Below are 20,042 nucleotides of genomic sequence, written 5' to 3'. Positions count from 1 at the left end.
TGCTCCCGAAACACTTAAAAATCCACTTAGGTTTATGTTGCTGTTCTTTGGTTTGTTGAAGTGCTTCCCGAAGTTTTGGTTGTTGATTCTGATTAGTTTAGTGAGTTCTGGTTATTGACCCCTCTATAAAGAATGTAACATAATCAGAAGAATGCCAGAGATTTTAAATAAAATAACATCACCTCTCGCATTAGAAAAAGAATGATTTTCAGCAGTCTTGATATGTCATATGTATAAATAGTTCAACTAAACTTAAGCAAACTTGAAGTTAGGTTCATCCGAAAGTAACTTTGTTCTTACTAATGCGTTATTCTTGCAATTATCCAGGTGTCCATCGGCTTTCGGAATCTTTGTTCTTACATTTCAATTCCAGTCGGTGAGTTTGTTGTTTCTATCTTTTCTTCCCCATTACTTGCATTGATATAGTAAATGTTATTTCCTTCTGCTAAATATACATGCTACACCAACCTATTGTCCAAACTGTAACTTTCCAGACCATAGATGTGTTTTCGTACTTCTTCTCCCGGGAAGTAGCCCATCGAGTTCTTACAAACCTCTTTATGTTCGATGTAGAGGTATTGGTACCTTGGGATCTCCGACAGCAAGTTTTTTGCACGTCCACAATGATTTCAAAAGAACAAAAAACATTACACATGTGCGACCCTGTTTTGCCAAAGAAAGCAACACGTCCCATGGAAAGAGGAAAGCAGATGAGCTTGAGACAGAAGTCGGGTCTTCACCGTCTATTAATTGGTCGTCCGTACATTTGACATCAGTTGCTTCGTCACCATCCATTGGTCCTCCATCCCTTACATTGTCGTCCTCATCTTCATCATCAGTTAACGGACCTTCATATCCACTATGTAGTATAACTCCACCACAATGTTTGCGGCCAACGCCTCAAACTTATGACTACTTTCGTTGGCCGCCTTGCCCCAAATGCCTTGCATCCTGTCATGATATCCGAAGCTTCAAAGGGGTTAGTATGACGTACATGGTGATATGTTGCAAAAAATGTCAAAAGAAGTACACCATAATAAGTCGGAATGTGAAGACTCGGAAACTTATCTACTCTACAAAACCATTATCGCCTTCAAATTAGTTATGATGTTTTTAACAATAAATGGAATAATAATCTTCCGTGTTTCTATTTTTTGAATAAAATTTTATTGTTAACTAAAATTTCTGTAACTTTCATGCCATTGCTTTACAATTATATTACTATTTGTTTCCCTTTTAAATCCTTTTTATAGTCATCTATTACATTGAAAATGCATTCACCTACCAATTCTTTGTCATTGTTTCCTCCCGGAATATGTCGTGTGACATTGTTGACAACTACAATCATCAGACCTGGAAAACAAATTTACGTTTGCAAACCTAATTACATTGGTATTATTATATTCCCCTAGATACTGTGTAAGCTACTCATGTACGAATGACTAACTTTATGTTCTTTATTCACTTATTGTTTCCTGTAGAATTAACAAAGTTGGTTTTCTGAGTAACTACCTTTTACAAAGGCTGAGGTATGTTTGATTCTCTTTCTCATCATGCATGATATACATAAACTATATATGAATATGTTGGGTGAATCATGTTAGATGAATTATTACTGTAATTTGAAATGTTGATCCCTTCCATGTAGTTTTCGGAACCAACCAAAACTATTTATTTACTCTTTCGCAGTAACCCTAATATTCACTTACATTGTTGTGATTAATATCAAATAAATACTATCATATCAAATGTTCATCGCTTTCCATGTTGTTTTGTAACAAACAAAAACTACTCATTGGTTTTGTACAACAACCCCCAATTTTCACGTAGTCAGAAGGATTATTGAGTGTTATGTTCTTTGTTAGATTTAGCAAACTAAGGTTTTGAGTGACATTACCCGTTCTTATATTTTATAATTAATCATAGTCAATGTTATGTAGACAATGAAGAGGAAATATGTTTCGGATCATAACCAAGATTTGGGTTCTGTTAAGAAGGGAACTTCTTCAAAAGAGTTACAGATCAAGGACTTGAGTCCTTACCTGAAAAGGTGGACGGTGAAAGTTAGAGTGACAACAAAAGGTCCGTTGAGAACTTACGCAAATGCTCGGGGAACAAGGAAATTATTTTCATTTGACGTGCTTGATTCCGAATGTGGGGAATTACATGTTACGTGTTTTAATGATGTAGCTGATAAGTTCTACACTGATATTGAAGTTGACGGTGTGTATTTGATATCTAACGGGGTGTTGAAACCCGCTTCGAAGACCTTTAATCACCTTCAAAATAGTTACGAGTTACACCTAGAAAAGTACACGAGGGTTCAAAAGTGTCTAGAGGATGATGCGTCTATACTTAGACATCATTTCAAGTTCATACCGATTAGTGAGATTGAAACTCTACCACCTAATTCATTTGTTGATATAATTGGGGTTGTTTCATCCATAAATGCGACTAAACCTGTAGCGAAGAAGGATGGTTCTCAGACGCAAAAAAGGGCTATATGGTTAAAAGATAAGTCTGGCTATAATGTAGAACTTACCCTTTGGGGTAATAGCTGCGAGGAGGAAGGTCAGAAGATCAATCAAATGGTTAATTCTGGAGTGTTTCCTGTTCTGTCCGTGAAGTCGGGAAGAATCTGTGATTTCAATGGAAAATCAGTAGGAATGCTCCCATCAACTCAGTTGTTTGTGGACCCAGATCTTCCAGAGGCGCACGAATTACAAAATTGGGTTGCCGCGACAGGAAACCATGCGCCTTCGATCTCAGTATCTAAGTATTTCTCAGGTACATTGAATTCACGTCGTACCCATATATCTAAAATTGAAGGCGACCAACTTGGAACCTCCGATAAACCCGACTTCATCACTGTTTGTGCCACAATTTCGTCCATCAAAACTGACAAATTCGGCTATAATGCTTGCCCATTAATGGACGGGGCCCGCCAGTGCAACAAGAAGGTCATTATGAACGACGATTGTCAGTGGCATTGCCCCAAATGTGATAAAACATTTGTCGATTGCAACTACAGGTACATCCTACAGTTAAATCTACAGGATATTTCTGGTGCTACAGACGCAACTGCATTTCAGGAAGCTGGTGAGGAGATTATGGGTATATCAGCAGAAGCTTTGTATAATTTGAAAGAAGATGATGAAGAAAAGTTCAATGACACTATCAATAGTGTTATTTCAAAACATTACATCTTCACCCTTAAAGTGAAAGAAGAAACTTACAACTATAATAAAAATTTAAAGGTGGTAGTTGTGAAGGCGGCAAAAATAAATGATGCTGCGGAGTCCAAGTTTCTTCTTGATTCAATGGATGCTATCGTTGCAGAGCAAAAAAATACTGAATCAAGTTAATTTGTATTAGTAGTTTACGCTATAATAGAAATTTGCATTTTATTATTATGAACATCGTGTCTTTTGTTGACAACATTTTTTATTTATATATATATATATATATATATATATCAAAGGCATCTGGTAATTTGGGTATTTGATGTTTCACTCTTAAATTTACCTTCGTCTGAATTATCCTTTTCCTAATTTAATACGGCGCAGTTTTCGTACGGTTCCTACTTTGTGCATTTAACCATGGAAATGGATAATTGTTCTCCTCACTTAACTTCGCACATCAAGTGTGACGATTTTCAGCCTTCTTATTTTCTCATTAATCTAATAGTTGTTTGTTTACTAATGGTATGTGTTTTTCCAAGGTGATGGGTTCGAATTAATATGTCTATTTTTTCTGTAGTTACGTTTCGTTCAACTATCTTCTCTTGGAGCACGTCAAACATAACACCTAGGCAAATGGCGAACATTGAGAATATTGCGTCACAGACCACAGTAAGTCCACAAATCAATATTCATTAGATATTAATTTATTCGTGTAACCCTTTGTTAAGGTAATCACTCCTTATATATGTGTTGTTGAAAAGGCACGAACATAAGCTCAGCGCCTCAGACGTGAGAGGGAACATTCATCGCGGTTGCGTCCAGATATGTCAGCGATAGTTAACGCACCCTTATCACCTTCTTTGGAGGTACGCTTTTATACATTAGTCTCATTCTTGCGAACAAATAGTATTTAATACATTTCAACTAATTAATTTATTTCCAATATAGAACGGGCGTGCAGCTCAAAGCATGCGTCGTCAGAATGAACAGGTGACATGTCAACAAAATGCAGGAACGAGGGCAAATGAGTCTCAGGCATGTCAATTAAATATTACTCCTGTTACAATTATAAATTTTTAACATTTAAATTTAGAATGCATTCACGATAAATAATACGTAGCAGTACACTGAACCTTAATTAGTAGTGCATTTAATTTAGCTTTCTTAGATTTAGGTACGAATACAAATGCATAATGTTGTCATAAAAGTCGCGTCGCAATTACTATGGAATGCCCATAATAGGTATTTAAATCTATCTAAAAACTCATGCAACTATATATATTCGCTCTAATAGGCTTTCATCACTGTAAACGAGCATGGGCATAGGCCTAAGCGTCGAAGGTTTATTTCTAGCAATTATGAGGATGGTGAATCATCGACCCGCTCTCAGAATACAGTCGTCAATACGATCCGTGCATCCACCCCACCACTACCTGCTTTCGTGGAAAGCATGCCTTTTGTGCTGTTGGAACGTCATTACCTTGGATTAATGGACGTTGAGTGCCCCCATTGTAAAGCACTTCATTGGTTCGATGAAAAGTTAGTGAAATCTCGTACAAGTTCTCCATTATTTGGGACGTGTTGTTTGCAGGGGAAAATTAGACTACCCCAACTGCGCGAACCCCCTTTATCTTTAAGAGCCTTGTATGATGGTACTGACGCCAAATCTAAAGCTTTCCGATGTAATATTAGACGCTACAACGCGTCAAATGCTTTCACAAGTCTGGGATGCAATTTAGAATGCAGAATTTTCAGTGGACAAGGTCCTATCTCATTCACTATACATGGTGAATTGCGTCACAGAACCGGGTGCCTCATACCAGAGCCAGGAACAACTCCATCTTATGCGCAACTTTATATTTATGATCCATCTATTGCTTTAAACATTCGTGGTCGAAGAAATGATGACTTAGATATATCGATCCTCCACATTATCCAGGAAACTTTGAAGGAACATAATGTGTTTTTACCAATTTATCGCCAGGCTCACGAAATTTTAATGCAGTTGAATTGCCCAGACAAAGATATACCAGTTAGTCTACACTATAGCCCGTCAACCGACAGACGCCGCTATAATCTACCTACAACTGAAGAAATTGCTGTAATAATCCCTGGAGATGGCACTGAAGTAACTTCATCCCGTGATATAATCTTAATACACTTGAATGGTGGTACTAAATTGATGAGAATATCTGACTGTCATCCAGCTTATTTGCCACTACATTATTTTTTGCTCTTTCCGTATGGTGAGTTAGGATGAGAGCCAGAACTTAAACAGTGGGATACAAAATTAAACCGAGTGAGCAGAAAACGACTCACTCAAATGCAATTCTACAGCCATCGTCTATTCCAGCGTCCTGACGAATATTCAACTATATTAAGGGGATGTAATTTATTCCAAGAGTTTTTGGTAGATGCATGGGCATCAACTGAACAGAACCGATTAAATTATATTAGACTTCATCAAAGTCAGTTGCGTTCAGAACTATATAGCGGTCTCGCAGATATTGGAAGTGCTGGGTTACGTCCCGATCAAATAGGTCGTAGATTTATCTTGCCATCCTCCTTCACAGGTAGTAGTAGACATTTGTTTGAGATATATCAAGACTCTATGGCAATCACACGTTACCATAGTCATCCAGATATTTTCTTAACAATGACTGCAAACCCCAAATGGCCAGAAATAACAGAGGCATTATTACCAAATCAAACAGTGATTGATCGACCTGATTTAGTTTCTCGTGTGTTTGAGTTGAAGCGCAAAAAATTAATGAGTGTAATTAATAAGGATGGTTTATTCGGAAAAGCAGTTGCTCATGTTTACACAATAGAGTTTCAGAAACGTGGATTGCCTCATATGCACGCTCTCATCTTCCTTCAACAACAAGACAAAATTCACACACCAACTCAGGTTGATAAATTCATTTCTGCAGAATTTCCTGATCCAGATAATGATCCTCAACTTTTTGATACAGTAAAAAATTGTATGGTACACGGTCCGTGTGGTCTACGGCGTCCTACATCGCCGTGTATGGTAAACGGGAAATGCTCTAAAAGTTACCCCCGTGCGTTTGTGGACAAAACAACTATAGGGGAAGATGGATACCCATTATATCGCCGTCGTGATGATGGTCGTGCTTTCTTTGTCAGGGGTCACTTTGTTGATAATAGGGATGTTCTTCCTTATAATCCTCACCTTTCCAAGTTATTTGATTGCCACATTAATGTGGAAGTTTGTGCAAGTGTACGGTGTGTTAAATATATTAACAAATATATTTTCAAATGAGGTGATCGTGCTACAATAATTGTAGGTGCAGTAGATGAAATTCAACAATATTTAGACTCTCGATATATTGCGCCACCAGAGGCGGCCTGGAGATTATTCGGTTTTTTACTACATGAAGAATATCCATCTGTTGTGAGGTTGGCTGTGCATTTACCTAACATGCATCATGTGGTTTTCCAACCTATGGACAATCCAGATGTCGTTCAATATAAAGCTGCTAACGAAATTTCTACTTTAATGGCTTTTTTCTTCCGGTGTGAGATAGATCAAACTGCAAGAAATTACACTTATCAAGAATTTCCACAATACTATTTTTGGGACAAACAATCTAAGTTGTGGATTAGACGGAAAAAAAGTTTTTCTATAGGAAGAATGTATTTTGTTAATCCAAATGAAGGGGAAAGGTTTTATTTACATTTATTGTTACTTGTTGTGAAAGGCCCGGTGTCATTTGAATCATTGCGTACTTTAAATGGGATGTTGTATGACACATTCAAATCAGCATGTGTTGCCCGTGGACTTTTAGAAGATGATGGTGAATGGGTTTTATGTCTCGAGGAAGCAGCAAATATAAACACAGGTTATCAATTACGGAGACTGTTTGCTATCATTTTGTTAGAATGTATCCCGTTAAATCCATCTTCTTTATAGGATAGGTTTGCACTTAACATTTGTGATGATCTTGCACATCAACTTCGTACTACACGAGGTATTACAGAACCGACAAACTCTCAAATACGAGATTTCGGATTACACCTCCTTAACGAAATCCTATTAGAGTATGGTAAGACTCTAAAAGACGATTTCCCATCTATGCCTCAATCGCATCTACAATGGCATCGAATTACAGGCAATCGGTTTATGTGGGAGCACATGCAACTATAAACATCAATCAATGAAATTGAATTGGCTTCAAAAGTTAATCTTCTCAATAGTGAACAAAGACACGCTTTCGAGTCTATTATTCAATCTGTAAGCAACAATGAAGGATTACTATTTTTTCTCAACGGTGGTGCTGGAACAGGAAAAACATTTTTGTACAATACAATTGCAGCAACATGTCGAAAAAATGGCAATATTGTTATTACTGTCGCTTCATCTGGTATTGCCTCATTACTATTGGTTGGAGGGAGAACAACTCATTCAACTTTTCGTATTCCTCTAGATGTGCATGAAGACTCTGTTTGTAATATTGGTAAGCAAACATCGCTTGCTGATTTATTCCGAGCTTCAAAATTGATTATATGGGATGAGGTCCCAATGCAACACAAATATTGCGTTGAGGCTGTTGACCGTTCCCTCCAAGATATTCGTAATAACAATAAGCCCTTTGGTGGATTGACTGTTGTACTTGGTGGCGACTTCCGTCAAATACTTCCCGTTATACCAAAGGGAGTCCGCGAGCAGATAGTAGGAGCCTCATTAAGGAGATCGTTTCTTTGGATCAACATTAAGGTGTTCACTCTATCCCAAAACATGCGTCTCCAATCGGATGATGCCGATAATCACATGTTTCGAACTTTCCTTCAACAAGTATGTTCTTTACCTCATTTACATGATGTGTTTGTTGCCATTTCTTTTTAAAATTTGCACATGTTTACATGCAAGTAATATTTTATATAACGCATATTTTACTTTCTTTTGTAGGTAGGAACAAATGAGTCAGAAAAATTTCTGTTACCTTCTTACCTTCATAGATGTGATACTCTAGAAGAACTCATGAATGAAATTTATCCTGAGTTAAATTTGGTTCAAAATCTTACGGCCGATTATCTTACAGAACGAACCATTTTGTCTGCACGGAATGAAGATGTCTCATCTATAAATATATCAGCTTTAGGCATAACTCCAGGTGAAATGATCACTTACCTAGCTGCTGACAAATTGGATGAAACTGAAGATAACAACTACTCTTTTAATGCTAGCTACCCAACCGAGCTACTCAACTCGCTTAATCCTTCAGGATTGCCACCATTCAAGTTGCAAATAAAAGTCGATTGTCCAATTATGTTGCTAAGGAATATTTCTCATAAAGATGGACTATGCAATGGGACTAGATTGATGGTTGTCAACTGTGCAACGCGAGTTCTAGAAGCTAAAATCCTAACTGGCGATAAACGTGGTAACACAGTATTTATTCCTAGAATCTCTTTATCGCCAAGTTCTTCTGAATTGAACATTCACTTCACAAGGCGTCAGTTTCCTGTTCGATTAGCTTATGCATTGACAATAAACAAATCTCAGGGCCAGTCAGTCACACATGTGGGAATTGATCTGCGGTCTCCAGTATTTAGTCACGGACAGTTATACGTAGCTCTGTCTAGGTGCACTAACTGCAAGAAGGTTCATATATTATTGCCTGAACAATCTCCTTTCTTTAGTACAACTAATGTTGTTTACAATGAAGTTTTATTATAATTATATTATGTATTACAAAATAATTCTTTACTTCACCTTCAACGTCATTAGGTAATAATATTAAATGTTAAACTTTCCCTCTTTACTAGAGAGCAGTAAATCCGTGTCTCATCTTGCTGAGGACTAATTCAGAAGTTTTTGATGAATTACAGATTGCATTTTCATTGCCATGCATCTTCTGCCACTATCCATAATTTTTGTTGAAGGTAATGTTTACTAATATTGAACTTCGTACTTTCTATTACATCTTGCTTTTGGAATTTCTTGGAAATGCCTCCGCAGATACACACGTCGTGAATAACAATCAACTCCCTATGCATCTAGGTTTTCATTGATATTAAGAATATGCACTATTTATAATTCCTCATGCATCTAACCTACAGATGAATTCTCTTTGATTATTCACGACCTCCAATGCAAAATTATTTTTTTGATATATTATATGTAACTTCCAACTATCTCAAGGTACAGTGATATTATATTGTTATCACTCAAATTAAAATGTCCTATTCTAATGAGAAGTTAGCGAGCGGGTTTCCAAAACAAGTCTCCTGCTTCTTTTCGGTACTGGCTTCTCTTAGGGGCTAGCTATAGTTTCACTCAAGTAAAAATGAGCTTTAAGATGTTTCTCTTGCTTACATAGTGTTTCATTAAATGTCAATGTGAAACTGAAATAGTTTTGTGTTGCTTAGAAAGTGTAATGTAGATCAATTTCGGTTTTCCGTTCTTTTGGGTGTGAGTTGTTGACGATGTAGATATTAGAACTGCAGTCCCACTACTCTGTGTTTAATTAATGATATTAGTTCATGCTGGAATTGCCTGGAAATGATAACTCTTGGTGAAGGAACATCCAATCGCTTACATTATGTCCAACTGTTTATAAAGATGGAATGGAAAAAGTTAGAGAAGCTAAAACCCAACTTGCTACTAACCTTCTCTAATTGGCTGCAGATATATCATTATTCGGCTTATTTTTAGTCTCACCAGTGACGTTGCCATCTCGAAGGTACATTCGTTTTATTTTTATCCTTACTCGTCTACATTTAAATGTTTATTGCTTATAGAGTTCCTCCAATTTCATTGTGAATGGTTTAAGAACTTTAAACTTTGATTAAAAAATTTTGTGCTGATTTTTCTCTTGCTTGCATAGTGTTTGATTCAATGTCAGTGTGAAACTGAAATTGTTTTATCTTTCTTACAAAGTTTGATGTCTTCACATTCTCCGGGACTCAAAAGATCCCCAAGGTATCCTCTGAAATGAACCTGTCTAATAATTTAATTAGTTTAACAAATAAGAAATGGGAGCATATGGCGTACCGATTTTAGAGTTTAGACTACAGGCTCCCTCTAAAGGTATGCACAAATATAACATAGAGGCAAGTGAAAACCATAAACAAAGTTTACCAGTTCATAGTACAGAGGAAAGAAGTTGTTTCAGCTCATAGGCGTCAAAAATATGAAGTCCACTCAAAGCAGATGTAACCATTGCTTCAAGATCTTTCCTGGTGTAAGACGGAGAAAAGCTTTTACGGCGTAAAAGCTACCTGGACGATCAACTTCTCGCATTTAGATATCCCCTGAATAAAGAAATAAAACAATGAAACAAAATCATTTTATCTTAATATAAAACAAATATAATGGTAGTAACGGAGTACCATATTACCATGCTTTTTGTCATGAGAACAACTGCTTAATTGAAGCTTTGAACTTCAATGTGCATGAAGCTTTGGGTAATTTAGGTGTTGGGTTTGGGGCTTGGTTTAACTTGGTTAAGAATTGAGTTGTAGAAATAAATTCCGAGATTCAAGAATTGACTTGCTTTAGCTAAAGTTTTCTGAAATTCATTTCATACTCTCTGAATGGTTCCTATGTTTCAGTGTTTGGAAGATAGCATGAATTGTTTTCCGTTTTTTTTTGGCATTCTTGCATTAGAAATCTCAACAGGAAGGTGGGGTCTTAGTGGTTCATGTGGTCTAACACATGGTTGAAATATCTTTCGAATGGCAATCGTGTCGATAAATATGGCGTGATGAGAAGCACAAATTTGGCATTTACCGTCATAAACACAACCCAAGTATTTAAATAGTTATAGTCCCTTATTGAGCAATTGTTTAATGTGAGCCTATAACTATTCTAATACAAAGTATCTATGGAGAAGCGGGTTCAACTAACCAAAGGCAACAACATGATCAAACTCTTATTGATATTAACATGAGAGGAAGGGAGTCGTGAAATCTGCTGGAAAATACAATCAGAGGTAAGAAAAAATCAATATTTCTGCTTCAAATTTCAGCTTATCCGTTTAGTTTAAAAAATAGCATCAATAATGCAATCCAAAACTGAGGCACAAATAAGGTATAGATGAAGCCAAATGATTGTTGAAAAGGGAATTTCTGTAAGTAGTGAAATTGATCCTATGAATTTTCTTGATGACTTTGGTTGATAAAAAAATTGTTTTAACTGGATGGTAACCAAGTTGCAGGAAAATATGAAAAATATGTTCCTTTTTATTAATGAGAAAATGATGTGTGCAGATATGCCAAAGCGAGTTATCATCATACGAGAACACACAACTATGAATACCTTATTTAGTTGTCTTTGGTTCAACATGGTTAACTTCTTCAAAGATCAGGTGGTGAATTTAAGTTGATCATGTTCCCTAACTGTGAGTATGCCCCGCTCTTTATAGTGTTGCGTAATACTAGAGAACAGTCTTTTATTGAATTGGTTAATTGCTTGGGAGGGAATTGAACATAATAGAGCACATCATTGAAAGACAGTATAGGTGGTTAGATAAGGATCAAACCTCTAGACTTTTAGTTCCAAAACGTTACGGTACTTCGTAGTGGTGTTAGTTGGAGTTAAATGAACATTGGAAAGATCTTTCAATGGAGCTCCTTTGCAAATACTCTCGAGTACTCATGATCAGGCAACAAAGTGTAACAATAGAAAATGGAAACAATGGGTAATTATGTTATCTTTGTCTCCTTCCATCAATGTTGACTGTGTTTCGGCTATTTTCTCTAACAATTAAATTATAATATCTGTCTGTTGACTTCCATCCTCTCAAGTAGTTCTGTATATTAACACTTAACTTTAATGTTTATAGTTAACAACATTTGAGACGATGTGAATGGCACTGTTGGTTGGATAACATCATCTTCTCTGGCTTGCATATATGGATAGGAGCCATTTCTCAAGCTGAGTTTTCACTGCTTAGTGGGAGGGAGTACCCTGTCATTGAAGAGTTAACTTTTATTTCTTTCCGTTGGTTCAATCACTAAGGCGTGCTTTTGGTGAACGTGTTCAAGCCTAATTTTTTTTTTAAATAATAATGTAATTAATGTTTTGATCATGCCAATTGAAATATTATTCTCGTATGATACATTTTAATTTCCACAACATTATATCGACACAGAAAATTAAAAAACAACAACGAAAAAGTCATCTTCTTTATCTTACTTCAAAATTTACGTCATTTTTAAAACATTCAAATTTTAGCTCTTCCTCTGAAAAAAAATCAACCTCATGTTCGCCGTTTATATATGTTCAACTGCGTTGAGTGTCTCAAGATAGTTTCGTGCCGGAGGCACGGGCTATAACCTAGTATGGGTAAAAATGTCATTATCTATGAAGATAAATATTAAGTTTCACGTACTCGAATATATTAAAATATTTTTATTTTAATTTTTGACTTTTCGCGAAAATTAATTCGTAGGACAATAAAAATTAAAAATTGACTATCTCATGGAAACAAATTCCTTAGAGAATTAAAGTCATGGAATTGTAGTTCGTATCAAACAAGCTTAAAATGACTATTCCCATGGAAATATCTATTTGCATATAAATTCTTTTATTTCCATGGAAATAGGAGTCAGGAGATATCAAACACCTTTACACTGGATCACTCACCAGTCTCTGAGAGAATAACTGCTCTGTGCATGCATGGAGATCTAGAGGTGCCTTCGTCCAATCCAACTAAACAGGGGACCCAAAAGTATAATATCACAAACATTTTGCACATACAGAGCACTCCACTCGTCCCTCCCAGGGTCAAGTTTGATCATCTAATATCAGAAACATTTTGCACAGAAACAGGACATGCCACCTCGAGCTTCCTAAGAACCGATTATGATGCATAAGCTCACTTTTTATTCAATACCAACTGTGGTTCGTAGTTTCACAGATTGAGAAATCACTGGAAAAGCCACCATCTCCCAGTCATTATATGAAGGAAGAAAAAGCAGCCTTGCAGGTGCCAAAAGCCCACTATTAATCCAGTGCTCCCCTGGATAGCAACTCATGTTTTAAAGGAAATCAAACTTCAATCTGCTTCTATGGATTCTACATCCTTTTTGCATGCACATAGTAAGCTTAATAGTAAAGCACATAACCATGCAATAAGCTCTAAGAAAAAGGGTTTAAATTACTCTCAACATGGCACCAACCTAACGAACTAAATTCAATATGAATAGATGTTATGCTTGTCTCGAAACAGAACATAGTAAACCTGCTAAATCAATATAAGTTGCAACTGAAATCTGACTATATGATGAACTCCAATTGTGATGCTAAAGACAGTTAAAAACACTAATTCTTTAAACTCACATATCTAACCAAAAGAGTCTAACAAACCACTTTGGGTTCATTAATCTAAATGATTCATCCTAAATAGTAGTTACAATACTGTGATGCTCATACCTTCAGCAGGTGAATCATGGTAAATGTGGTTCCTGATATGAGAGAATACAATTATACTACAATTTCGTTTTCAATAATTAGAGTATGTTGCAAGTTAGAGGAATAAATCATATTCATACCCATTAAACCACTCACTAAGCCCAATTGAATCATAATATCAGCTCCAGCGAAACATGGTTTCCAATTGAGAAAAGTTGAGTAAAATTAAAACGAACAATAGAATGCTCACTGGTAAGAAACTTAATTCAACAATGTTAAATATCTCATTGTGAAACTATCTAAAGCTCAAAATAACAAGATAGTCAATAAACACAAAAGAACTCAAAAACTTATGCGTTGATCAAGCATGTCTATTAGAAAGTTCATTTCTTAAGTGCGGGGAGGAGGAGCATTTGTAGCTGTAGCAGCAGCTGGGCGAGGAGCTTGTCCTGCTGGTTTAGGTCCATCCTCCTAAGTAAATACATAAACAAATCAAATTAGTAGCTATCAACATAAATAACATAACTTGGGTGGTGCTTTTAAGGGTTTAATTCGCCTAAGCCTAACTTGTGGGCATCTAAGTGGTCCGACTGCGACTTGTTTCAGACACAGGGACAACAGTAATTTCGGTTATCTTAATAAAAGGGCTCTTACTAACATTCCGAGTCTAATTAACCCAAAATCAGTAAAGTCAGATGTTCAAATAAGTCAGATAGAAGAGCCATTTAAAACACAACCATTCTGAACTCTAAGTGAACTCAATTTAGCTTTCTAGTAGGGTTACAAATCTGAAATCGAAAAAAAAATGATGCTTAGTTAAAGAGGAAAAAGAAACATACCCTGCGTCTGAAACGCTGAGGTGGGTCACGCTTGCGTCGATCAGTGCGAGACCTAACCCTAACAACATGAGAGTGGATTGCACAAGAAACACAATATTGCATCTTGGCATACAGTTTTGGAAGTGTGTAACCTTCAACAAATATTATAACAACAAATTAGAGATTTAAAATAAAAAACTTCAAACTAAATACTAATTTAGTGAACTAAAAATATGAAATGTTAATCGAATAGAGATCATCACTTCAATAATCTGGAGAATCAAATTATGGGTCTTGTACTTAATAACTTCAAAACCTAAATCAGCATAGATGGAGAAAAAAAAATTTACCTTCATAAACACAAGCTTCCTGAACATCACGAACAGCAGCTTGTTCAACGATGTTACGAACAAGAAATCTCTTGATAGCCTTATCCTGCGTTGATTAATGCCATTCAAAGTGAGAATGAACAGACACACTTTGAGGAACAAAATCAAAAGAGAATGGAAAAATAAGTTACCTTAGGACAGCATTTACCGCAGTTTGAACAACGGATGAATTTCACATGACCTCGGCCATGTTTGTTTCTTCCTCCATTTCTCCTCTTGAAAGTCTGAGAAAAGAAAATCAGAGATTTTAGAACTTAGAAGAAGATTTGGAAAGCTACATGGGTTTGAAGGAAGTACAATTAGGGTTGTCAGAGTTGAAGATCTCACCATTTCAGGGACTTGTTCTCCGCTGCAGATTAGGGTTTTTCGCCTGTTCTTCAAGGAGGCAAGATATGGGAACAAGAAGTTAGATTGGGAGATAAAAGTAGATTTATTAGATTAGGGTTCTCCAAAACACAAAACTCGGACGATTTTACCCTTGACGGGTTAGGCCTGGTACATAGGCTTTTGTGAAGGCTGGGCCACACGAACAAATTGAGTGCCTAAATATTTCAAGGTGGGATAGTGATCGGAAGAGAACGTTAAGTGCACAACTAGTTTGACAACGAAATTTTTGATAAGAAAACCCAAACTAAGAGAGGGAATGAGCCAACAACCCAAAATGGGCCATGAAATGTGAGCCAGTCCACAGAAAATTAATGGCAGGTCCACGGCGTCAGAGTGGGAGAGAAAATTTCGGAAACAACCTTCAGGTTTTCAAAAATTACGGTTACTGCCATTGAAAATGACCCGAGAAATCAGAAAATTTCCGAAAAAGAATCTGACGCACCTCCCATTAGATCTTTTACTTTCCACGAAATCACAGAATTACCATTGTAAAATTTACCGACTTGCCATTTACAAACTTTCTCTCTCTACTCTTTTACTTTCTCTCTAATTTTCTCTCTAGATTTTTCTTTGTACAGATTTTTATTTTCCCCATTTTTGGTAGTTTCCATTGATTTCTCTCTCTCTCTCTATATATATATATATATATATATTTTTTCTTTTAAAAGATATTTTCTCTCTCCAAATCTTAACATATTTTCTTTTTTTTTTCAAATTTTTTATTTTTTATCTGTTTATATGTTTATTTTCTCCCACAGATTTCTCTCTCCAATCTTAACTAGTTATATATATTTTTTTTCTCTTTCTATATATAATTTTTTCGAAACATATTTTCTCACTCTAATCTTAACTATTTTTCTGTCTCCAATCTTAACTACTTTCCTTCTCTCAAATTTTTTCTCCTTATATAATGACAGATTTTTTCAAAGATCTTGTACTGTAAATATAATTATGTCCTTCTTTCAAACATTCTCTCCTTATATGATGTACAATTATAGGATATTCCTTCCAAAACGTAAATTATTTTCAATGAAAATTTATATGAAATTTTTTATGTACTGAGCATTTTGTTATGTATTGGTCATTTTGTTATGTAGTGGACACTTTTTGAAGAAGATATGATAGGAAATTTTGTTATGTACATTACACAATAAAATTTCCTATTCATTCCTTCCAAATTGCATACTAATTCACTGAAAATTCATAGGACATTTTTTTATGTACTATACATTTTTGTATGTACTGAGAATTTTGTTATGTACTGGACACTTTTCGAACAGAAAGTATAGGAAGTTTTGTTATGTATAGTACATAATAAAATTTCTTATACATTTCTTTCAAAACGTAAACTATTTCACTGAAAATTCATAGGACATTTTGTTATATACTGGACAATTTTTACGTACCAGGCATTTTGTTATGTACTGGACAATTTTTGGATATAAAGTATAGGAAATTTTGTTATGTACAGTATATAATATAGGCCGGCCATAATATAATGTCCAGTACTGTAAATTACACTCCGAGCAAAAATTCGTTCACAAATTCAGGGAAGCTAATTATGATAAAACAAATTAAAAAAATTTCATAAAACATAGTGAAATAGATCTGATTTCATTCACATCTTACAAACCTCTTACAAATAAATTGAAGTTTGATCACAAAAAGCTGACCAAATCAACAAAGATATTCGATTTAATTTTTAAAAAACCCTAGATCTTGATTTTAGGATTTTAAGATCCATCAATCAAAAAAATCAAAAATTTCATCTTTTAACAAGAACCTAATCGAACGCAACCGATCATAAATCATTAACGATCCTTGATCTTTTAAACCATATGAATCGATCTTTTTGTCTTGTTTTAGAGAGAGAAAGAAATCCAAAATTTCGATCTTGAAAAGGAAACATCCAAGGAAACCATTCACCTGCAAAAAGAAAAATCGAAAAGTTTTAGATGTTTAAAACATTTGGATATATAAATAAGAAGGAAGAAGGAATTGAAACAAAATAATGGGTGGGATCCCAAAATTTCGGCCAAAATTTCAGAAAAAATGGCGCCATTGATCAAAATTTGAGAGAAAAAAAAATGAAGAAGATAAAATTTGAATTTTTTTAGAGGAAAAGAAAAGGAAAATATCCTAGATCTTGTGAAGATTTTGGATTTTTTTGGGTTCTTGATCTGAAATTTTTAGAGAGGGGAAGAGAAGGAAAATTTAATTTTGCCATCCCGTGGCAGCCATGTTAGGATACGTGGGAGTGTCCCGTCCATGGTCAAGAGGGGAAGAAAAATAGCAAAAATCAAAATAAGAAACCCTTCCTCTGACATTTGGAACTGTCGTGTATTTTTTGGTAAAAATTGATTGCTCTCTCATTTACCCTCCATTATTTGGACCCCAACTCATTTTTCCAAAAATGGGTCCAAATCCAAAATTAATGTCAACCCGGAATAATATTACAAAAAAATAAACCCAAAATTTAAAAATCTTGTAGATCAAGCCCAAATACGAGTCTCGAAGAACTTTTTCCCATCTATAGGACATATCAGATTTCCATATTTCCACCTTTACCCTTCTATATATAACCAATTATCTTTCTTTCTTATATTCTCTCACTCTATCTCTCTCTCTAAAACCAAATTCTCCCTCACTTTCTCTCTCTAAAATACCAGACAAAATTTTTAAGTTTTTTAGTTTCATCTCTATTTCGGTTGGGAGAGAGAGAGAGACATTCATCTTCTTAACTCTCATTCCCCTCCGTAGAGATTCCATTTGCATCATGTTCTTCCCACGAAACAATAGTTTCTGATAATATTTATTGTATTTTTTCAATTCTTTTATCTTCTATCATGATCTTTTTCTTCTTTAATGGAGGCTGAAATATGCGTAAATTCTGTTTTTTTGAATGTTTTCGTAGTGTTTTAGAGAGAATAATATACAAATTTTAGATCATAGTTATTTGAAGCTCCATTAATGATGTTATTCTTGGTATTACTTTATCTTATGAGGTTCAATGTTTTTATCAAGTTTCCTGGTTTCACTTCTACACTATATAATTCCCTAACAAAGTTTAAAAGGTTACAAAGTATTGTTTTTGTTCAAATACATCAAAGAACACGTTTTTTTATCTTGCTTTCGTGTTACCCTCTCATCCTTTTCTGTTTGCAACTTTTTTGTTAAAAGATCGAAACAAAAACTACAGTCGTGAGAGCATTTTCTTACATGTTGCCAGCACAAGGTGTTAGTGAAGGATATATTCATTTGGTCTGAAGGAAGATGTCCTTCTAAAGGAGTGTCCTTCGACCAAGATGGCAATGCGTGCAATTTGGCGAATAGGATGACGATGACCTTATCTGGAAGATCATCTAGTCTGGTCCAATTAGGGATCGTAATGCTTAGCTCGAAGCCGCTTACGATCGTCGGACAATGCCAAATAGAAAGAAAAGAACCGGACTCGAAAGGGAAGTCCGGAAAGGCTTAAAAGGAAGTTTTGCGCCGGGAAGATCAAACCCACTTAAGGTTTGATCTGACCGGGCATAACAATGGAGTGGGTCGGCCAGCCCAAGCCCATTAGTGGGCTACTCTAGCCGACCACATTAGATGGAAACCCTAAAGTGAATAGGATTCCTATTAGAGTTAATCTATATAAGGACCATTATAGAACAGAAAAGGTGTGGAATTTTCTCAAGGAAAATCATCTCTCTCAGAGATCTAAGAGAGAGATGATTTTAAATAAAAAGGTCACAGTTCTTTCTAACTAGTCAAGAAGAAGGAGTTCTTCATCTCAACCTTTATCAAGGTCCCAGCTGACTTAAAGGAGGGAGTTCAAGTCAACCTACTCGATGTCTCAAGTAGAGGAGCTACTCTTTTGAAGCTCTCGATCTTTCAAAAAGGCGTCGAATCGAATTCGTGGGAAAGCGAATAAGGTATTCTTCTTTCCATGTTTAGTTCATGTATGTGATCTTGGAAACGTAGTGTTAGACATAAATATATTTGTTAAAGCATTTTTAAATATGTCGGGTAGTATTATTATAATACAACGAACAAACTCAAAAATGTTTTATTTATTTTTATAGATGTTACATCCAAAACCCAGGCTTTATGCCTTACAGATATTGATTAGTGTTTCAAGCATTTTAAATTTATTGTAGAAACGATGTTGATATAACAAGCAAACTCGAAAATGCTATACTTATTTTGTGATTTTTATTGACATTTTCTGATTTTTTTCAAACATAACATCTGTTTTTTGTTAAAAAAAAAAAAACTAAAAAAAAACCACTATTATCAGAGCATTCTGTTACATGCTTTCAGCGCAAACATTTTTATACAAACACAAGTTGTTATGTTTTCAAGACACTAGTAAATGATCAAAACGCAAAAAAAACTAATATTAACATAAACAAATGTAATGCTTGCATTTCGTCTATCTCTCGCATCAGTATTTAACACTTCATTACTTAGAAGTTGAACTCTATAACAAACACTTGTCGTGTATGCTTTATGTTTTATAAGTGTTGAACATATTCTTATATGTTGTAAACGTTTTTTGACATTTTATTGCACTACTATACTTTGTTCATGCAATTCTTATATTATCATAAGACATATATATTTGTTCTGAGATCAACTATGGTATTTTATAACATTCACATTATTGTTCTCGATATGAACACATATGCTTATTGCATTTTTCGTACTTTTCAGTGCATATTATGATTTGCTATCTAAACCACTTTCTATTTTGTAACTGATTTTTAACCATTTGCAGTCTCAATTTCAATGGATGTAGATAAAACAGCTGATGATTTACGAGAGGGGAACAAAAAACTTTGTATCGAAATCTTGGGGGCCGTATGTACTCACATAGGTCAAATACTTCCAG

At 35.2% G+C, this 20,042-nt stretch overlaps 1 protein-coding gene and 1 long non-coding RNA gene across 4 annotated transcripts; one reads left to right on the top strand and one right to left on the bottom strand.

Moving 5' to 3' along the window:
- On the top strand, positions 1-12,266 carry LOC147557272 (uncharacterized). 3 transcript variants are annotated; one of them, XR_015233906.1, is made up of 9 exons: positions 1-376; positions 1,482-1,529; positions 3,760-3,851; positions 3,944-4,048; positions 4,131-4,217; positions 9,039-9,092; positions 9,838-9,892; positions 10,819-11,143; positions 11,421-12,266. It is a non-coding gene; the product is annotated as an uncharacterized LOC147557272 (long non-coding RNA). The 3 variants fall into 3 exon arrangements; XR_015233907.1 differs by having other exon boundaries at positions 1-979; positions 9,039-11,143; positions 11,421-11,851; positions 11,996-12,266; XR_015233905.1 differs by having other exon boundaries at positions 1-979; positions 9,039-11,143.
- Positions 12,267-13,744: 1,478 nt separating this feature from the next.
- Positions 13,745-15,367, bottom strand: LOC147557271 (small ribosomal subunit protein eS26x-like). Its single transcript, XM_086658220.1, has 5 exons — positions 15,101-15,367; positions 14,905-14,997; positions 14,735-14,819; positions 14,406-14,536; positions 13,745-14,037 (listed from the first exon to the last, which is right to left on the bottom strand). Exons 1-5 carry the CDS (start codon positions 15,101-15,103, stop codon positions 13,957-13,959), a joined length of 393 nt encoding a protein of 130 aa, XP_086514346.1. The 5' UTR covers positions 15,104-15,367; the 3' UTR covers positions 13,745-13,956.
- Positions 15,368-20,042: the final 4,675 nt, after the last annotated feature.

This window comes from Eschscholzia californica, unplaced genomic scaffold (assembly GCF_041429995.1).
Source record: "Eschscholzia californica isolate CP2 unplaced genomic scaffold, dmEscCali1.0.p SCAF_2, whole genome shotgun sequence".
Lineage (NCBI taxonomy): Eukaryota > Viridiplantae > Streptophyta > Magnoliopsida > Ranunculales > Papaveraceae > Eschscholzia > Eschscholzia californica.
Note: the sequence above shows the minus strand (reverse complement) of the source record. Positions and strands in the feature narration are given on the sequence as shown.

Excerpts from the sequence above, each read along its gene's own strand:
- LOC147557271 (XM_086658220.1), bottom strand. Across the intron at positions 14,537-14,734 it reads GGAAGCTTGTGTTTATGAAG|GTTACACACTTCCAAAACTG; the intron begins GTAAATTTTTTT and ends TATTTGTTGAAG. Across the intron at positions 14,038-14,405 it reads CTCAGCGTTTCAGACGCAGG|GAGGATGGACCTAAACCAGC; the intron begins GTATGTTTCTTT and ends GTATTTACTTAG.